Source organism: Amphimedon queenslandica, unplaced genomic scaffold (genome assembly GCF_000090795.2).
Source record: "Amphimedon queenslandica unplaced genomic scaffold, v1.1 AMPQUscaffold_13196, whole genome shotgun sequence".
Lineage (NCBI taxonomy): Eukaryota > Metazoa > Porifera > Demospongiae > Haplosclerida > Niphatidae > Amphimedon > Amphimedon queenslandica.
In genome coordinates, this window is record NW_003546568.1 from 38,931 (window position 1) to 58,590 (window position 19,660).

Sequence of the window (19,660 nt, forward strand, 5' to 3'; positions counted from 1 at the left end):
CTAGACCTGTTAGTCAGCCAAATATTATAGTAACACCTCCAGACCTGCCAGTACTAAGTATAATATTAATAATATCTGAAATAAAGCTCCAGCATGTTATAAAAGCAGTAGCTGTACACAAACACTCATCACTGGTAACCTACAGTAAAAGGATTGTTCAGTATTAGTTCTATACAGCAAGTCAAGACAAGATGGATTCCTGTTCTTATTTTAAGCTGATAGGATGCTTCATTCTTATTAGCATTGCTACTGCACAGGCTCAATCTACACGTAAGTCATGACATTAATGATGATAGATATGACTATTTTGTTGATGTAGCTTGTCACCCTCGTGATTGTAAGGAAGCATATGAAAGTGGTAACACATGCAGTGGAGTATATACTATCAAACCTGATAAACTACCAGCCTTTGAGGTAAATAATATATCTGTATTAAAATCACTATATTCCATAGGTTTATTGTGATATGAGTAATGGAGGTGGATGGACTGTATTTCAAAGGAGAATGGATGGTTCTGTTGACTTTTTTCTCAACTGGGCTGATTATGAAAAAGGATTTGGAGACCTCAACGAAGAGTTCTGGCTGGGACTTAACAAGATAAACCGACTTACTGCAGGACAAAGCAATAACCTCCGTGTTGACTTGGCAGATTTTGATGGGAATAAGAAGTATGCTACTTATTCTACTTTTGATGTAGGGAATGCAGCTGTTAATTACACACTGACTGTGTCTGGATACGGAGGCAATGCTGGAGATGGTCTGAGCTATCATAATGAAGCGGAGTTCTCTACTAAGGATCGAGACAATGACCAATTCTCCAGGATAAGCTGTGCAACATATTATGGCGGAGCTTGGTGGTATAAAGCTTGTTATCAATCAAACCTCAATGGTCTCTATTTGATTGGATATAACAAAACAGAGAAAGGTGTCAATTGGTCTGAGTTCCCTATTAGGTACTACTCCCTAAAAAGTAGTGAGATGAAACTCAGAAGGAGCGACTAATGTCCACTGGAGAATGAACAATTCATTATTATTCATTAGTAGCAGTACACTGCAGTAGTTTAATATACATGTACATCTTCTATACATGCAATGTCAAATATATTAAATTTCAAGTGAACAGAAAAGTCTTTGATGATTTCTTGAAATGCTACAAAAAGGGGAGGGGACAGGACAGAGTTTATTAATCTTTATCACTTGTTAAAATGTAACAGGATACCATACACAGTGCAAAATGGCAGCCAGTATAATTTCAAGAAAATTAAATCTGCAAATAATTTTTTGGAGGAAAACTCAAAATTTATAGCCCTTACAAATTTTGTTCTAAACTGTACATTGTACAGAGTGACAATGACTAAAGCATTACTTTTTAAGCACAAAATTACAATACATGTAAGGTCACAAAATTTTTAGGATATTAATTTCATATCACAAATTTGTATAGCAGTCGTATGTACATGAGCATGCATTAATTTAACTAACACTTTAAGACCAGTCCCAAACATAAGAATAGTAAATACATGTATCATGTGATACTGTGTCATGTGACTCACTGTTAATCTTTAATATCAATACTCTATCAATTAGCTGAGGTATCAAGTGAATATCATTATCAGTGATGTCAGGCTCCTCCCCCTCATGGTATCCATATGTTAATAAACACTGTAACCATTTCATTGAGTATATGGGTATAGCATCAAACTATATAGGGAGAAGACATAAAATTACTTTTATATTTTACTTTTATATTTTTACTCTCTATAGCATACGTATACACCTCGAATCTATTTAACGGACAGCACCTAGTGCGGTACCAATTACATTCCTTACCTCTGACAGAGCAACTTTCTCCTACCAAAGTGTCCATTATATAGAGGCTACACTTATGTATAACATCACATGTAACTATATTATACTGTAATGAAAAATATTATGAGAACATGCACCAGCTCTTTTCCATTCTCAATCTTCTCTCCTCCCTCCCTCTCACCTCCAGTGGGTTCCAGTACATCAATCCATGTCTTACGTAAGGAGTCAGTCAACATTCTATGCTGCTCTGGACACCAGAGAAGTTTTCTTGCATTACAACTCTTTAAGGATTACATATGGTACAACCTAATATTGGCATGTGGATCAGGACTGGTGTCAACCTGAATCAGTCCTGATGATCAGACAAGGACCATAAAATTTGTATGGGCAATCAGTCCTGATACAATCATGGAGTTAGATCTAGCCACAGTACAGGCATGACACTTAAGCATCTAATATGGCATGAAAATTATTGGGTGTGTATACCACACCCACCTTTAATAAGTTCAATTCCTGTGAACGATTGGATAATCTTGGTTTCAAACAATTGAGTTTGTAATAGGAACAAATTAGAGGGGGCTGAGCCCTTGCTTGCAATTTCTATATTGCAGCAAATGTGAAATTTAGTACATAAAATAACAATTATGAAATGTACATAATTATTATACAAGAAAACATAAACATTGTACATTTTAAAATGCTAATTTATCAACAATTAAATAACGATTGAAGGGGTAATAATTTTTCTTTCAATAATCTATAAAAATTTTGAAATAAATATTAATAATTACAAATTATCAAAATAATACATGTACCTGTTAGCCTTGTTGTGTTGCTCACTCATTTCTATCTTCTCAATTAAATAATTTATAAATCTTCTAAGCGACTCGACTCCTTTATAATTATCACTGGTCCCACCTTTCAACCAATCGCTAGGCAAAATATGTAATAACTAGAACAAAGAGAGAGAGAGAGACAGAGAGAGAGACAGAGAGAGAGGGAGGGAGAGAGAGAGACAGAGAGAGAGACAGAGAGAGAGACAGAGAGAGACAGAGACAGAGACAGAGACAGAGACAGAGAGAGACAGAGAGAAGTAAAATGTGCCAAAATCATACAAGTACTCATATAAGCCGGTACTTAAAGTTGATTCACACTGTACCAATAACCTAAGTTATACTTAACAAAAGGTAGGGGCATTAGAAAGTATATGTACAATACAAACCAATGGCCACAGTCCTGTCTCATATAATGTATGGTGACTATGCAGTGTATGAATCAACCATTAATACTACAAGCATTTTCACTTACTGTACATACTCAAATTTGCTCTAAACACAAGTACACTAATTTCCACTTTGTAGAAAGTCTGAATTGAATTATGTATAATATCTTTTGAAAGCTGCTATAAAATACCGATTTCACCCATACAGTAAAAACTAAAACTGCCACTAGTTTCAATACTCAAGTACTTGTACACGTTTTTTTCCCAATAATGTTGTTTGTATCTATTGTCTTAGAGGGTCCCTCTCTACAGTACAGATCCACTTACTTTATTTGTTTTACTAACAGTTAGTTCATTAATTGGTGAATGTTGTAATGAGAGGAGAATATAACGAGATACCAGCCCATCAAACGCTAACTGGTACAATACACTATCAGGTAGCAACCCTTGACAACAGAGGGTGTTCCCTAGCAACTGATTAATAAAGACAATAGTTAATAATTATAATATAAATTTTCTACAAACAAACATTCTCTCTCCCTGCTTTTCTCATTCTTCTTGACACTTTGAATGTGATAAAATACCCAAGGCTATATACCCTTGGGTATTTTGTCACATTCAAACCATCTAAGACCATGGTTTTTTTCTAAAAAATGGCTCCAAAATCACCCCAAATTTTTATTACATTATTTGATACATATTGATGTACTTATGCTGTGTAGAAAGTTTGAGCTGATTCTGACAAATATTTTTTGAGCTATGGCCATTTTAAGAAATTGGCCAATTTTTGAAAAATACCCAAGGCTATATAGCTATGGTTTTTTTTCCAAAAAATGACTCCAAAATCACCCCAAATTTTTATTACATTTTCTGATACATATTGATGTCCTTATACTGTGTAGAAAGTTTGAGCTGATTCCGACAAATATTTTTTGAGTTATGGCCATTTAAAGAAATCGGCCAATTTCTAAAAAGTACCCAGGGCTATAGCCCATGGTTTTTTCTGAAAAATGGTTCTGAAATCACCCCAAATTTTTATTACATTTTCTGATACATATTGATGTACTTATGCTGTGTAGAAAGTTTGAGCTGATTCCGACAAATATTTTTTCAGTTATAACCATTTTTTTAAATCGGTCAATTTCTGAAAAGTAACCAAGGCTATAATAACCCATGGTTTTTTCTAAAAAATGACTCTAAAGTCATCCCAAAATTTCATTACAATTTCTGATACATACTGATGTCTTCATACTATATAAAAGTTTGAGCTGAATTTATTCATTCTTTCTTATTTTTCCTCCCTCCCACTCCCATTATATCAATGGTTTCCCTTACCTTCATTGATTTCCAATATTGTCTTTGATAGAAACTGTATGAATGAGTATTGGTGGCTTCTAACTGACTACAAATTAATTAACAATTAAATAATTAACTACATAACTGTAATATTAAATAGTAATTAGATAAACTTGTGGATGTGGTTACACTAAATTAAAGTCCATTTCATTTTGTTTCATTCTTCTCGTGCTTAATGAAGCATGGCTATTGCTAAAATGTTAATGCAATTGCTAAATTTTAATAAATTGCCAAATAATATTCCAATCAATATTAAATATGTTTTTATAATTCATAATATCAATACCTTTTATTCATTAGTGGTATGTACATGTCTTCATTGATTGATTCTTGTATTCTCTTTATTAAACTTCTCTGGAGGTCTTTGAAATTATCAGTTTGAGGGGAGACAGTAGGAAACTCTTCCTGTAGGTACTGGAGGGTTTTTACAAGACACTGGGTCTGAGCACTAGACAAGGGGTCCCATACACTGGCAATAAAACCTATATTTAAAAAAATTATAATAATCTTTGCTAAAATGGTAGCTAAGGATCAATTTATTTTTAATGCTAGTTTATAGATTGAATTATTTATGGTTGAATTTCAAAAGAAATTTTTCTGTAATGCTTTTGTACAATAAGGTGGATGTCACATTGGCAGTTTCTGTTTTACAGAATCACAATTAGAGGCCCTTCCAAATTTCTACTACAGTACATCCCACTCTCTCTCTTATGTAGTGACTTATTACAAACATCTCTACACTATATACAACATGTGAAGTAACAATGTCCATGGACACAAAAAATACAACATTTCATGTACCCTGAATATAGTGATGCATTATACTGAATAATGTTCTTTGAATAGTCAATAAAGAGAAGATAGGTCTTATATTCTTCCGTTTTGCTTTGGTATGTTTTTACTATGACTGACACCCTAGACCTGTTTGTCAGCCAAATATTAATTGGTAGCACATCTCCAAGTAGTAAGAGTGGGTGATATTCAATATTGTCTCATCAGTATGATGTCTCATTTAGATGTCATGATATCTTCTCCATCAAATTAACTGCTACAATAAAATGATTATTTATAATACAAAATAGCTGCATTTTAATGGTTCCTAGAGTGTCAGTATACAGTACTCATAACTAGTAGTAATAATGGCATCTATCATCATCTATGGACTACAACTCACAATAATAAGGATATATAGTAAGAAGCAATATTTCATGCAGTTTGCAGATACAATGTACTAATTAATAACAATGACATTAGTTACTAAACTTAAATACCTGAATGTATATTGCCCACCCTTATAGTATAGTAAGTATAATAAATAATATTAACAATATCTGAAATTGACATTTTTGCTGCCAGTAAATGAAGCTACAGCTTTCACAATAATAATGCTTATTTGTCTATAGATTGCATTTTATGGTTGAACTTCAAAAAGAAGTGTTTATAAAAGATTTCTGTATACTAAGGAGGCCTTAGGTGGGTGTCATATTTGGCAGTTTCTTAAAAAAATCACAATTAGAGGCCCTTCCAAATCTCTACTACAGTACATCCCACTCTCTCTCTTATGTAGTGACTTATTACAAACATCTCTACACTATATACAACATGTCAAATAACAATGTCCATGGTCATACAAAAAAATAATGTATCCAGAATATAGTGATGGGGCACTACTGAAGACTATGAAAAAATATTTTAAAATAGTTAATGAAGAGAAGATAGGTCTTATATTATTCAGTTTTGCTTTGGTATGTTTTTACTATGACTGGCACCCTAGACCTGTTTGTCAGCCAAATATTATAGTAACACCTCCAGACCTGCCAGTACTAAGTATAATATTAATAATATCTGAAATAAAGCTCCAGCATGTTATAAAAGCAGTAGCTGTACACAAACACTCATCACTGGTAACCTACAGTAAAAGGATTGTTCAGTATTAGTTCTATACAGCAAGTCAAGACAAGATGGATTCCTGTTCTTATTTTAAGCTGATAGGATGCTTCATTCTTATTAGCATTGCTACTGCACAAGGTACGTGTATATGTCATAACATTAATAATAATGGACATAACTAAATGTTTTTGTTAATGTAGCTCTTCCTCATAATTGCAAGGAGGTATATGCTCAAGGTAACACATGCAGTGGAGTTTATACTGTGAAACCTGATGAACTACCAGCCTTTGAGGTAAATATAATATTAATATAAAATGTTTAATGAGGATTTCCAAAACAAAAGTCAAACCTATACAAAAGTGCCTCTTAAACGAGGACACCTCTGTATAGTAAGGACATGTAGTGTGGGCCCAATGGTATCCTTAAAGAGGCTACAGTGCAGTAGCATATAATTTGTATCTATAATAGGTCTATTGTGATATGGAGACTGATGGTGGTGGATGGACTGTATTTCAAAGGAGAATGGATGGTACTGTTGACTTCTTCCTCAACTGGGCTGACTATGAAAAAGGATTTGGAGACCTCAATGGAGAGTTCTGGCTGGGACTTGACAAAATAAACCGACTTACTGCAGGACAAAGCAATAGCCTCCGTGTTGACTTGGAAGATTTTGATGGGGTTAAGAAGTATGCTACTTATTCTACTTTTAAAGTAGGGAATGCAGTCACAAAGTACACACTGACTGTGTCTGGATATGGAGGTGATGCTGGTGATAGTCTGAAATATCATAATGGAATGAAGTTCACGACTAAGGATCAAGACAATGATGAGTCATCAAACAATTGTGCAAAACTTTATACTGGAGCATGGTGGTATCATATGTGGTGTATAGACTCAAGCCTTAATGGTCCGTATCCAGTTGGCCCTGCCTCCCAGGTATTTAATATTGTATGGAGTCCCTATTATAAACTGCTGGTAACTGAAATGAAACTCAGAAGCAGTTAAACAGTCAGTGTGGAGAACTATAACAGTTCATTATTGCTAGTATAGTTGAGTCCATTTATATTTACTTTTTGCTACAAATATTCAATTGATTTCAAGTCTAGTCAAATACATTATACGTGTACATGTACATAATCACAATTAACAACACTAGCAGTATATGGTAGAATTAATAATGAGATTACTGTTAGAAAAGACACTAGGACCAGAATATACCATTAAGAATAATACATGTAGCATGTACATGTATGCAATGAGTATACCTGGTTCCACCAGTGATATCAGTAATAGTCTACTCTACAAGAGGTATACTATATACTTTTCATCTTATGGCTTCCCAGGAGTATATTCAATGATTTGAAATGTTAATCAGTAACATAATGTATCTCAGGTGTAGGAATAGAAGCAAAGTGGCAAAGTAAATTGTCCTTCTATTAGTGTTAAGGATTTCAAGGGAGAGCCATGGCCCCCTGCCTGCTACACCAATGCATAAATAAACTATTTATATTCATATTTCATAATTTCATATACGGCATACTAAGGTTGCAAACTGCACCACGTGGCAATGTAGATGCAAAATTTTGCAATTTTAATTTTGTGATAGAACAAATAAATGTAAAAATTGCAAAAATATAATCACCACAAAAATGAACCAGTATAGGTACATGTAGTTTTATATGCATGCTTGTCCATAAATTGCAACATAAATGGTTAATTGAATTTCAAAAAGAGATTCTATGCATTGTTATAGTACAAAGGTGGATTTCCTATTTGGCAGTTCCCTTTCTACAGAATCACAATTGAAGGCTCTTCCAAATTTCTACTACAGTACATCCCACTCTCTCTCTTATGTAGTGACTTATTACAAACATCTCTACACTATATACAACATGTGAAGTAACAATGTCCATGGACACACAAAATCCTTTCATGTACCCTGAATATAGCAATGCCTACTGAAAAAATGAAAATGTTTCTTGAATTGTCAATGAAGAGAAGATAGAGGTCCCATATTTTTCAGTGTTTGTTGTTTTTACTATAACTGGCACCCTAGACTTGTTTGTCAGCCAAATACTAGTAGCACATCTGTCAGTAGTAAGTATAAGAGTGGGTGATATCCAATGTTGTCAAACTGCATGGTATGATATCCCATTTAGAGTATGATGATATCTTCTCCATCAAAACTGTCATAATAACAATGATCATTCATAATACACAATAGAGTGTCAGCATACAGTGCATACAGCTTTGTCTAGTTTAGTAGTGATACTTTCTATACTACCACTTGTATTAAGAGCTATGATATCTCATTACTATTGATTGCATGTACCATCATCTGTGGACTACCACTCACAGTAATAAGGATATAGTCAGAAATAATTTTCAATAAAGTGCAACTGAAATATCCCAATAGTTACTAAACTTAAATAACTGTATATTGCCCACCCTTGGTAGTAGTGTAAGTATTCACATTTTACTAGCAGTAAATGAAGCTAAAGCTTTCACAATAATTATGCTGTTTTGTCAATAGATTGCATTATATAGTTGAATTTCAAAAAGAAGTGTTTGTGAAAGATTTCTGTAATGCTATAGTACTAAGGTAGATATTTGGCATCTTCTTTTACAGAATCACAATTAGAGGTCCTTCCAAATTTCTACTACAGTACATCCCACTCTCTCTCTCTTATGTAGTAACTTATTACAAACATCTCTACACTATATACAACATGTCAAGTAACAATGTCTATGGTCATACAAAAAAATAATGTATCCAGAATATAGTGATGCACGTATACTGGATTTGAGCAGTCAGTGAAGAGAAGAGAGGTCTCATGTTCTTTAGTTTTGCTTCATAACTAGCACCCTATAGACCTGTTTGTCAGCCAAATACTATAGTAACACCTGCAGACCTGCCAGTAGTAAGTATAATATTAATAATAATATTATCTGAAATAAAGCTCCAGCATGTTATAAAAGCAGTAGCTGTACCCAAACACTCATCACTGGTAACCTACAGTAAAAGGATTGTTCAGTATTAGTTCTATACAGCAAGTCAAGACAAGATGGATTCCTGTTCTTATTTTAAGCTGATAGGATGCTTCATTCTTATTATTAGCATTGCTACTGCACAGGCTCAATCTACACGTAAGTCATGACATTAATAATAATAAAAATAACTATTTTGTTGATGTAGCTTGTCACCCTCGTGATTGTAAGGAGGTATATGAACGTGGTAATGTGAACAGTGGAGTATATACAGTGAAACCTGATGAACTACCAGCTTTTGAGGTAAATGTAATTATTATAGACTGAGTGATAGTGCTCTACTGCAGATAGGACACACACACACACCTTTTGCCTTGGTTTTGGGTGGTACTGGTTGAATAGCAGCCCTCAGTATCACCTCAAGCTGCTATTCAAACCAGTATAATACCCTCAACATTGGCCTTGCATTGGGTAGCATGGGCTGTAATATAGTATATAATTTGTATCTATAATAGGTCTATTGTGATATGAGTAATGGAGGTGGATGGACTGTATTTCAAAGGAGAGTGGATGGTAAAATTGACTTCTTCCTCAACTGGGTTGACTATGTAAAAGGATTTGGAGACCTCAATGGAGAGTTCTGGCTGGGACTTAGTAAAATAAACCGACTCACTGCAGCACAAAGCAATAACCTCTGTGTTGACTTGGAAGATTTTGATGGGAATAAGAAGTATGCTACTTATTCTACTTTTCAAGTAGGGAGTGGAGGCACAAGATACAAACTGACTGTGTCTGGATATGGAGGTGATGCTGGTGATAGTCTGAGCTATCATAATGGAATGAAGTTCTCTACTAAAGATTACCAAAATGATGGTACTGCAGGGCCACCAGCAAACTGTGCAGTGAGTTTCGAAGGAGCATGGTGGTATAACAACTGTCTACAATCAAACCTCAATGCTGTCTATTCTATTCGGTCTCCCTCCCCAAGTAGCATCTTCATGATGTGGTATCCTCATTATGACCTGAAGACATCTGAAATGAAACTTAGACCTAGTTAAACAGTCAATGTCTACTGGAGAACTAACAGTTCATTATTGCTAGTATAGCCGAGTCCATTTATATTTACTTTTTGCTACAAATATTCAATTGATTTCAAGTCTAGTCAAATACATTATGCGTGTACATGTACATGTACATAATCACAATTAACAACACTAGCAGTGTATGGTAGAATTAATAATGAGATTACCATTAGAAAAGGCATTAGGACACCATATCAAGAATAAGTACATGTAGCATGTACATGTATGTAACAAGTATACTTGGTCCCACCAGTGATATCAGTAATAGTCTACTCCACAAGAGGTTCTTCTTATGGCTTCACAGGATACAAGCAGTATAGTCAATGATTTGAAATGTTAATTAGTGACACCAAGAGAACATGAGGCAGTACCAAACATGCATATCCAATATTACCAATAATAATAATAATAATAATAACTAGAAGAATGTAAAATATTTGAAGTGGCTCAGCTCCCGAGCTACGTACACTATTCTTGTGCTGTATGACCTTCCTTGCTGCTGGAGAAGTTTTTGGATAGCAGTTTTGTCTTATCTAGTTGAGCATTTGCTGCAATATTTCGTTATGACCACACCCACTTTCAATGAAGATATAGATTGGCTATTTAACTATAATAATAGCTAGACGACCCTATGCCCTTACGGATAAACAGGCGCTTTCCCGTCTTAGTGGGCTTTACCCAATTATCATGTGACACTGTGTCATGTGACTCACCGTTAATCTTTGATATCAATACTCTATCAATTAGCTGAGGTATCAAGTGAATATCATTATCAGTGATGTCAGGCTCCTCCCCCTCATGGTATCCATATGTTAATAAACACTGTAACCATTTCATTGAGTCTATGGGTATAGCATCAAACTATATAGGGAGAAGAAAGGAAATTATTTTAAAACAAATTAAAATTATAGCATAGCCTCTCTTAATGGAGCATACATCTCCGTTTAACAGATAGCACCTAGTGTACCAATTACATTCTTTACTCTACTAGAAAGAATGTAAAACATTAAAAGGCTTGCCCTCCAGCCACGCCTCCCAATCACGCCCCAAATGCACATACATGTACTTGTATACATACATACAAAAATGCTTCACATCAGTGGGCTTCGCCTAAAATATCTTCCACATGTACAGTATGCATATCATTAATTAACATCACATGTAGCTATAATGTAATCAAATAAATTTAACTAAGAACATTTAAATTTTGTACATGTACACATCTTCTCCCTCCCTCTTCCTCCCTCCCTCCCTCTCACCTCCAGTGGGTTCCAGTATATCAGTTCATGTCTCACGTAAGGAGTGAATATTTTAGTTAAACAAAGACTGACGTAAGCCTCAGAGTAACTGCTGGACTGGGTGAACTTCCACTGCTCAAATCGAGTCTTGATTATATTCAAATCACAAAAATCATCAACGACATCAGAGAATACGTCATTAATATCAGGACCTAGTGATTCTGAGAGAGGCAAAGAGAGAGGAGAGAAAGAAAAATATAAATAAAATGACACATTTATTTTATTGACAAAAGTTACTTGTACATGTACATGTAAATAAATAACATGTACTAGTTCCACATTTAGCTAATTTTAAAATTATATATGTACATGTGTATATTAAATAAAATAAGAAATTGTGTATGATTAAGAGTTTAATTTTGATTGATTCACAAAACCAGCAGCAGATGTACATGTACATGTACACAACATACAAAATAACGCTAATGTACCTAATTCTTTATTAAAACGTATTTTATCAGTTTCCAGTAGTTCATCATCCGAAGACATTCCTTCATAATGATCAGTAGCAACTTCCTGTCTCTCTCTCTTCTCTCTCCTCCTCCTCCTCCTCCCCTCTCTCTCCACAATGCGTCCCTGACGCCCTTCGTCATTAGCCACACCCACTCTACACTCCTCAGACTCATCGGTGACATCTTGCCGTCTTCTGGTAATTAGGAGGCGTGACCTTTTAGAATGAATAGATTGAACTTTGACCTCTATAGATTTTATTAATGGAGCCTAAAATAAATGAAATATACATGTAACATGTACACATTGTACACATTGTGTATGCATCAGAAAATGTAATAAAAACGGAGAATTCTCACCTTTTCATTTTTGGCAAAAATTGGCCCGTGACCCTGTACTACAGTACAGGGGACTTTGGTCCAATTTTTTAGCAACTTTAAAAATTGATAAAAAATCCAATTTTGATCGGAATCAGTTCAAACTTTCTACGCAACATAAGTACATGTATATACATCAGAAAATGTAATAAAAATGGAGAATTCTCACCTTTTCATTTTTGGCGAAATTTGGCCTGTGACCCTGTACTATAATAGTACAAAGACTTTGGCCCGATTTTTGAGCAGCTTTAAAAATTCATAAAAAATCCAATTTTGATCGGAATCAGCTCAAACTTTCTACGCAACATAAGTACATGGATATGTATCAGAAAATGTAACAAAACATGTATAATATGTACATGTTCTATGTACATTATGCACACTGTATGGTCATGAGAAGCACCTGTTGAAATGTACATTGAATATTGTGCTGTACCTTTATAGCAAGACATGAGAGTAGGTCTCTGAGATATCCTTTCATTTGTTGATAGAATAAATAATGTTCTTCAATCCTCGTAATACTAGTATCAGCTCCTTCAATGAAATCATTGGCATCCTTAACATCAGCCATAACCTGATCCAACTGCCTCCGGTGATTAGCAACACTGTCCTATTTATAGTAACAATATAAATGACATCATTCTATTTATAAACATGTGCATGTACACACATGATAGGTGTGTACATAGTATTTTTTTTAAAGATGACAAATTTTGCAAATTTTGCAAATTTTTAAGTTTTGCGAAATTAAATTCCTTGAAAATCAATTTAATATGGTACAAGATGGCAGAATAGTGGCAATTTGCAAAAATTAACTTAGTGAACCTCTGGATGCAGGTCATTTGTAAAAATTATTATCCTTGAAAAAACCGCTATATGGTAGTACATTCTATTTATAGTAACATCAATGCCATCTTACTACATGTAGTTATAGCTGACATCATTCTATTCATAGTAACAATAAAAATGTATTCTATTTATAGCACTAAACCACACCCACCTTTAATTCTTGTAGCCGATTAGATAATCTCGATTTCAAACTATCAAAAGTGACCGGAACAAATTTAACCGATACAGGAGGAGGGGGCGGGGCCCTTGTTTGCTGTTGGTATTGTTGCTGCTGATAGTCAATGCCGTAAATGAAAGATTGTGTGAGAGGGTCCAACGAATTAATGGTGACTGGTTCATCGGCCGGGAGTGGGTTACTGGCTTTGATTCCTTTATTGATCTGCTCCTCCTCCCATCGCTGGGTCTCCTCATCCTCTGATTCACTGTCAATGTTCTCCAATGCACTCAATACCTGCAGTGTAATGTATGCATGTACATGAATAATGAATAATCAAATATGATTGAGCTACATGTAATAATTATAATTATGTGCAACAACAAGTATAGTAAATCTCTCAGATACATGTACATGTACATGTAAGTACATGTGTAATACCACATGCATACATGTATAATACTTTTGAATTTGTACAGTACATGTACATGTACATGTACAGAATGTAAAATAGTAACAATCAGAATTAAGATGCTTTTGGCAAAAAATTCCTAACTTTTATTTGTACTTTAATATACAGTACAATATACATGTATATTTAATGACTATAACTTGAAAATTTGTTGTCGGAATCAGCTCAAACTGTCTACATAGCCTAAGGACATCAATATGTACAATGTATCAGAAAATGCAATAAAAATTTGGGGTGATTTTGGAGCCATTTTTTTGAAAAAAACCATGGGCTTTGTTCCCTTTTCAATGGGCTATAGTACAGGGATTTTTTCAGATTTCGGCCAATTTTTTAAAATGGCTATTTATGAATTCATTCATTTATTACTTGTAATTGTCTGGCTGGTTCTTTCTTTTTCCCGAATGTCATGTGACGTGATGTCAGGCCACTTCCTCCCTCCTCTTCCTCCTCCTCTTCATCACTTTTATCATTCTCATCTTCTCTGATGAGCCGAGACTTACCAGATGCTGCTTTAGGAGCTCTGTGTAATCAATAATAACAATAATAATAATAATAATAATATTAATAATAATAATAATAATAATAATAATAATAGCATCTATTGTACATGTACAACAACAAAGAATACTCCCCCAGTTCATGAGAATAAAGCCAGTTATACTAGTTCCACTCCCACTCATTGTAACGAGCCTACATATACACCACATGCTGTTTCATGCACAATGTACATGTATGTACTGTCAGTCCCTAACTGGTTTTTTGTGGTAATTATGTTAATAAATTTTTATAATGTTTGATTGTTTATTAATGTTAACTAAAATAGGAAGCAGCCTCAAGCAAGGCTTGTTGCAGCCCTTATAAAAATCATCTTCACTGTTCGACAAAACTACCATATACGTTCAAATTTTTGAGGGTTCAAAATTTCATGTTTTCAATAAAATTTGCTCAAAAGTTAATATTCGTGTGAGCTAATTTTCGTGTTCTGGCCATAGTCTACATACAATAGAATGGCATTAGAGGTGGTTTAAATTTCGTGGATTTAAGGTGAGCACGAAAATAACGAAATTTAATATACCTCAAAAACTAAGACGCGTACAGTAGTAAAGTGAAATTAATTTAAAAGTCTCTTTTTTACAGTGTCAAAGGGGATCCTGTTATTGTAATGGCATGATTGTGGTACACTCTAAAGTACACAGCAAACCCTGGACCTGTATGTAAATCACTTAACTTCTACACAACAAGACGGTAATTACAGTCTCATGCTCAATGTATGTACTGTCAGTCCCTAAAGTGATTTTAGTTAAAATTTGTGGCACTGACACGTAACTATGTTAATACATTTCTTTATTATAATGTTTGTTAATTAAAATATGAAGCAGGGCTTGTGCCCTTTCAAAAATTTAGTTCCATACAAAAGGTATAATGATGGGATTAGTTACACATCACATACAATGATGTTGAGTCTCCTTTTATACTGCTGGTTTGTGAAAAGGCACTAGTGGGTCGTATAGTGTGACAATACTTCAAAGGGCATTCACTGGTACAGAAACACTGCAGGGTGGGGGCAGCCTGATTCTATTGAATTCAAATTGTCTCAGCTTCTACACAGTCAATAATAATACAGTCAGTCCTGTCTATTCCAGACACCTTGGGACCCAATAATACCCTAGCTCCTGATTATGAACCTGTCCTTATTCATTAATTCACATTTCAGAGTGTCCACAATAGACTGGTTTGGCATTTTGATGCACTATTGTAAATACATGTAATTACATTGTAGTACTAAAATTGAATCCTATTTGGTACATGTGCATGTACATGAGTGTAGACATTATCAAAATTATCACCATGCATCATTAAATTAGATATTATACTGTACATACAATTAATATACATGTACATGTACTATGAAATGTCACTACTGTACAAGATGATTTATTGGTGAGAGTAATATTTGGTGATTTTGCCTGTGGAAAGTTAATTGGCGGATTTTATATCAGGGATTTCTTCATAGAACCACCAATCAACAATATTAATTCCTTGCCAATAAAGCATCTTGTATGGTAGTGATGGGCGATTCCGAGTCCGGAGTATTCAATCCTTCGATTCCAAATGGAATCGTACTCGTATCAAAGGAGAAGTGGGAATCGTTTGAAACGATTCCGAATTAAGCCACACCCAACCACACCTTTTAATATTAATAATAGTTAAGTAATCAGTACTTAATACCTCAATTATTCATTATTATTGCATTTTTATTGCTGTAATTGATACCACGTGGCTTTGTGCATTTGTAGATGTAATACTCGGAATCGGTATTCGATTCCATCGATTCCAGTCTCAAAAGTATTTAGAATCGGAATCAAAAGCAAATTTCTGGATTCGCCCATCTCTATTGTACAGTATTTCAAATATTAAATTGAATGATATTACAGTATTGCATTGTACAAATACACTGTACTCTGTGTATTTATGCCCATCCGTAATTTTTCGGTAATGTTTGTGACACATAATAATAGATTAATGAGTGTCTATAAGATATGAAGTGGCATGAAAGGGCTTGTACAGCAAGCCCCTCCAAAAATTTTTTCACAGAAAAATTTAGGAAGCTGGAAGCATGATTAAAGTAAAATTTGCAAGTGTCCTTTTATACTGCTGGTTTGTGAAAAGGCACTAGTGGGTCACACAGTGTGACAATACTTCAAAGAACATCCTGTTATTGTAGACATTTTTCTGGTACATCTAAATAAACACTTCATGGGAAACCAAACTTTTCCCCATGCAATCTCATGCTATTGAATTTAAATTGCGGTTAAATGACACATGGAAATGGTATCAGTCAGTTCTATCTATTCCGGACACCTTAGGACCCAATAATACCCTAGCTCCTGATTATGAACCTGTCCTTATTTCAGAGGTTCACTAATAGAGTATCCACAATAGCAGGTTTCACATGTACATGTACAATTACACTCCAATTACAACTAAAATGGATATCAAAGCTAACAATTAATCAGTGATGTACATTGCACAACCGTGTACATGTACATGTATATGTACATGTACATGTATATGTACATGTACATGTATGTATGTGTACATGTATGTACATGTACGTGCTATTGTAAATAATCAGTATTAAAATTGAATCCTATTTGGTACATGTGTACATGTAGATGAGTGCAGACCTCATCAAATTACAGTATAACAGTTATTTTTGCGATAGAGTATTTTCACAAATCTTGCATTTAGATTTTGCAGAATTAATTTTTGCAAATAGCTTGCAGGCTGCACCACATGGCAATGGAAATGCAGAATTTCCGAATGGAAAAGTTTCACGACTGAACATAAAACAGCGAAATTTGCAAGAATATTTCACTGCGAAAATAAACTGGTATACACTATCATCACCATTTAAATTTATACTGTACATGCACAACTACTATTTATACACCCATCCATAATTTTTTCCATAAAATTTGTGACACATAATAATACATTAATTAATGTCTATAAAATATGAATCAGCATAATAGGGCTTGTACAGCAAGCCCATTCAAAAATTTTTTCCAAAAGTGATATTATTAAGGAACTCAGTTAAAGTAAAATTTCTGAGTGTCCTTTTATACTGGTAATTTGTGAAAAGGCACTAGTGGGTCGCACAGTGTTACAATACTTCAAAGAACATCCTGTTATTGTAGAGACATTTTTCTGATACACCTAAACAAACACTTCATGAGGAACTCATGCTATTGAATTCAAATTGTGATTAAATGACACATGGAAACGGTATCAGTCAGTCCTACCTATTCCAGACACCTTGGGACCCGATAATACCCTAGCTCCTGATTATGAACCTGTCCTTATTTCAGAGGTTCATTAATACACATTACTATTGTATTGGGACTGATACTACCTGTCCTCATTATAGAGGTGTCCTTATTTTAGAGTGTCCACAATAGCAGGTTATACTGAACATGTACATGTACAAAACATACTCAAACTAAAATGTGTATCAGTTTCATGTAAATCGGTGGTGTATGCATGTACAGTGTAAAATTGAAAATGGGCATTACACATGTAGTACAAGACAGGTAACACAACAAACTGTACTTTTATATGCTACATTAATTTTAAATTTGGTCTACATGTACAATGTACGTGTACATGTACCGTATTTCCTCGAATAAGGGCCTAGGCATTTATTACTTAACAGAGGCAATAATCACGAAAAAATAAACTAAATAAATAAGTGCCAAAACCCCGGCTCCAACCCTTGACTCTACGATATGTTCCTAAGACTGAAGATGAACAATTAGGCTATTTGGACCACTCCAACCACAAGGACACATAACACTGGATGAAATATGAATATCTATAGTGGTAATATATTAGTGATAGGCCTTTATTTGAGTAGGCTGGGCCCCTATTAGAGGAAATACAGTACATGTACATGTATATATGTACATGTTTAACTTAAAATATTGCTATTATAGTCATACAGTATTTCAGAATAATTAATACATTGTATGTGTAATTAATTAATTACTTTTTATCATCTTTGTCTAGTGACATATACTCCAGACCCCTCCCTCCTCCTCCTCCTCCTCTTTCTCTCACCAGCTGTCTCTTCTTCCTTATGGCGTGGATCATTGTAGCATCAGGTACTATACCAGCATGGAGTCTATCAAGGACTGATCCTTCTCCATTACCCTCTCCTCCTCCCTCCTCCTCCTCCTTATCATCTTCATCATCATCATCTCTCAGTGCTTCCTATTAATGAAGATAACTCTGCTTTCAACCATAATTTTGTTCAGCCATCCACTAAATTTTGTACATGAACGTACATGTAAAAATTAATGTTTTTTTAGAATATATGTGACCATAATTGACAAAAGGTACCTTATGGCGGATTTTAAAATTCATCATTATAATGAAAAATATCAACCTGTGACTGCTCTGTTGGACATCTATTGTGTTTAAAAGTTATATAGTAACTTTTTGCAACCTGTGGAGTAATTTTATGATAAATGGAGCTCAGGAAGTTGGATTTTCTTGGCTATAAAGGCAAATTTCACTACCCGCCATAAGGTACCTTTTGTCAATTATGGTCACATATGTGTACACATAGCTTATAGATGCTTTACCAGTAATTAATAGGGGGATACTCAACCATACCTCAGAAAAATTTCATGGTTACAACTTTTGTGTTTCAGGCCTAAACCCCAAGATTACAAAGTTTTAAACTATACAGTAATTTCTAATTGAAAGATTGTGTTTCTTAATGCAATATTATTTGCAAAAATTTTTGGGGGCATGTACATGTACATGTAGTTATTAATGTCGTGTACTTTAATTAGTTTCTCTTCTTGTCGCTTCCTCTCTTCCAATTCCCTCTCTCGTCTTAGTTTCTTTGACAATGAGGACTTCTTTATTTTAAATTCTTCACCCTCCCCAACCTCATCATCAAAACTTAATAAACTGGAGGAGACTTGCGTGGGCGGATTTGCACCTCTGTTAGTTGTCAAGGCAACAGGCTCCGCCTCTTCATCATCGTCTTTCCATTCCTTAAAATATAATAATTATAAATTCATAATAAACAGTTCAATACTTTTTTCTCTCTTATATTTCTTCCAGCATTCTTTTTATTTGCTCTTTTCTTAAACGACGCCATCTTTAAAATTAATGTGCGTTTCATGTGCCACGCCTACA

General features: G+C 34.4%; 2 protein-coding genes and 1 long non-coding RNA gene across 3 annotated transcripts in view; 1 reads left to right on the forward strand and 2 right to left on the reverse strand.

Annotated features, from left to right (window-relative positions):
* The window catches only part of LOC109584580 (uncharacterized), an 11,665-nt gene extending 9,182 nt beyond the window's left edge, over window positions 1-2,483 (reverse strand). Inside the window, exons 1-3 of the long non-coding RNA XR_002186075.1 lie at window positions 1,992-2,483; window positions 1,832-1,916; window positions 1,555-1,702 (exon numbers count right to left, since the gene is read on the reverse strand). This is a non-coding gene — a long non-coding RNA (uncharacterized LOC109584580). The remainder of the gene's footprint in view (window positions 1-1,554; window positions 1,703-1,831; window positions 1,917-1,991) is intronic.
* On the forward strand, window positions 7-1,149 carry LOC105313870 (ficolin-2-like). Its single transcript, XM_011407640.2, has 3 exons — window positions 7-270; window positions 320-414; window positions 455-1,149. Exons 1-3 carry the CDS (start codon window positions 192-194, stop codon window positions 1,001-1,003), a joined length of 723 nt encoding a protein of 240 aa, XP_011405942.1. The 5' UTR covers window positions 7-191; the 3' UTR covers window positions 1,004-1,149.
* A 35-nt stretch (window positions 2,484-2,518) lies between the features above and the next one.
* On the reverse strand, window positions 2,519-19,632 carry LOC100637847 (PAX3- and PAX7-binding protein 1-like). The gene is made up of 14 exons (XM_020000355.1): window positions 19,560-19,632; window positions 19,300-19,515; window positions 18,498-18,721; window positions 14,315-14,468; window positions 13,474-13,773; window positions 12,910-13,083; window positions 12,078-12,366; window positions 11,608-11,807; window positions 11,062-11,209; window positions 4,675-4,870; window positions 4,368-4,434; window positions 3,360-3,506; window positions 2,626-2,762; window positions 2,519-2,567 (listed from the first exon to the last, which is right to left on the reverse strand). Exons 1-14 carry the CDS (start codon window positions 19,620-19,622, stop codon window positions 2,519-2,521), a joined length of 2,364 nt encoding a protein of 787 aa, XP_019855914.1. The 5' UTR covers window positions 19,623-19,632.
* Between the last annotated feature and the right edge of the window lie 28 nt (window positions 19,633-19,660).

Bases quoted from the DNA above. Each gene is read 5' to 3' on its own strand.
- LOC105313870 (XM_011407640.2), top strand. From the start codon at position 192: ATGGATTCCTGTTCTTATTTTAAGCTGATAGGATGCTTCATTCTTATT. The intron at 271-319 runs GTAAGTCATGAC...TTGTTGATGTAG, and splicing joins TGCACAGGCTCAATCTACAC to CTTGTCACCCTCGTGATTGT. The intron at 415-454 runs GTAAATAATATA...TATATTCCATAG, and splicing joins ATAAACTACCAGCCTTTGAG to GTTTATTGTGATATGAGTAA.
- LOC100637847 (XM_020000355.1), bottom strand. From the start codon at position 19,622: ATGGCGTCGTTTAAGAAAAGAGCAAATAAAAAGAATGCTGGAAGAAAT. The intron at 13,084-13,473 runs GTGGGTGTGGTT...TACTATAAATAG, and splicing joins ATCGGCTACAAGAATTAAAG to GACAGTGTTGCTAATCACCG. The intron at 4,435-4,674 runs GTATTGATATTA...ATTAATTTGTAG, and splicing joins ATACCACTAATGAATAAAAG to TCAGTTAGAAGCCACCAATA.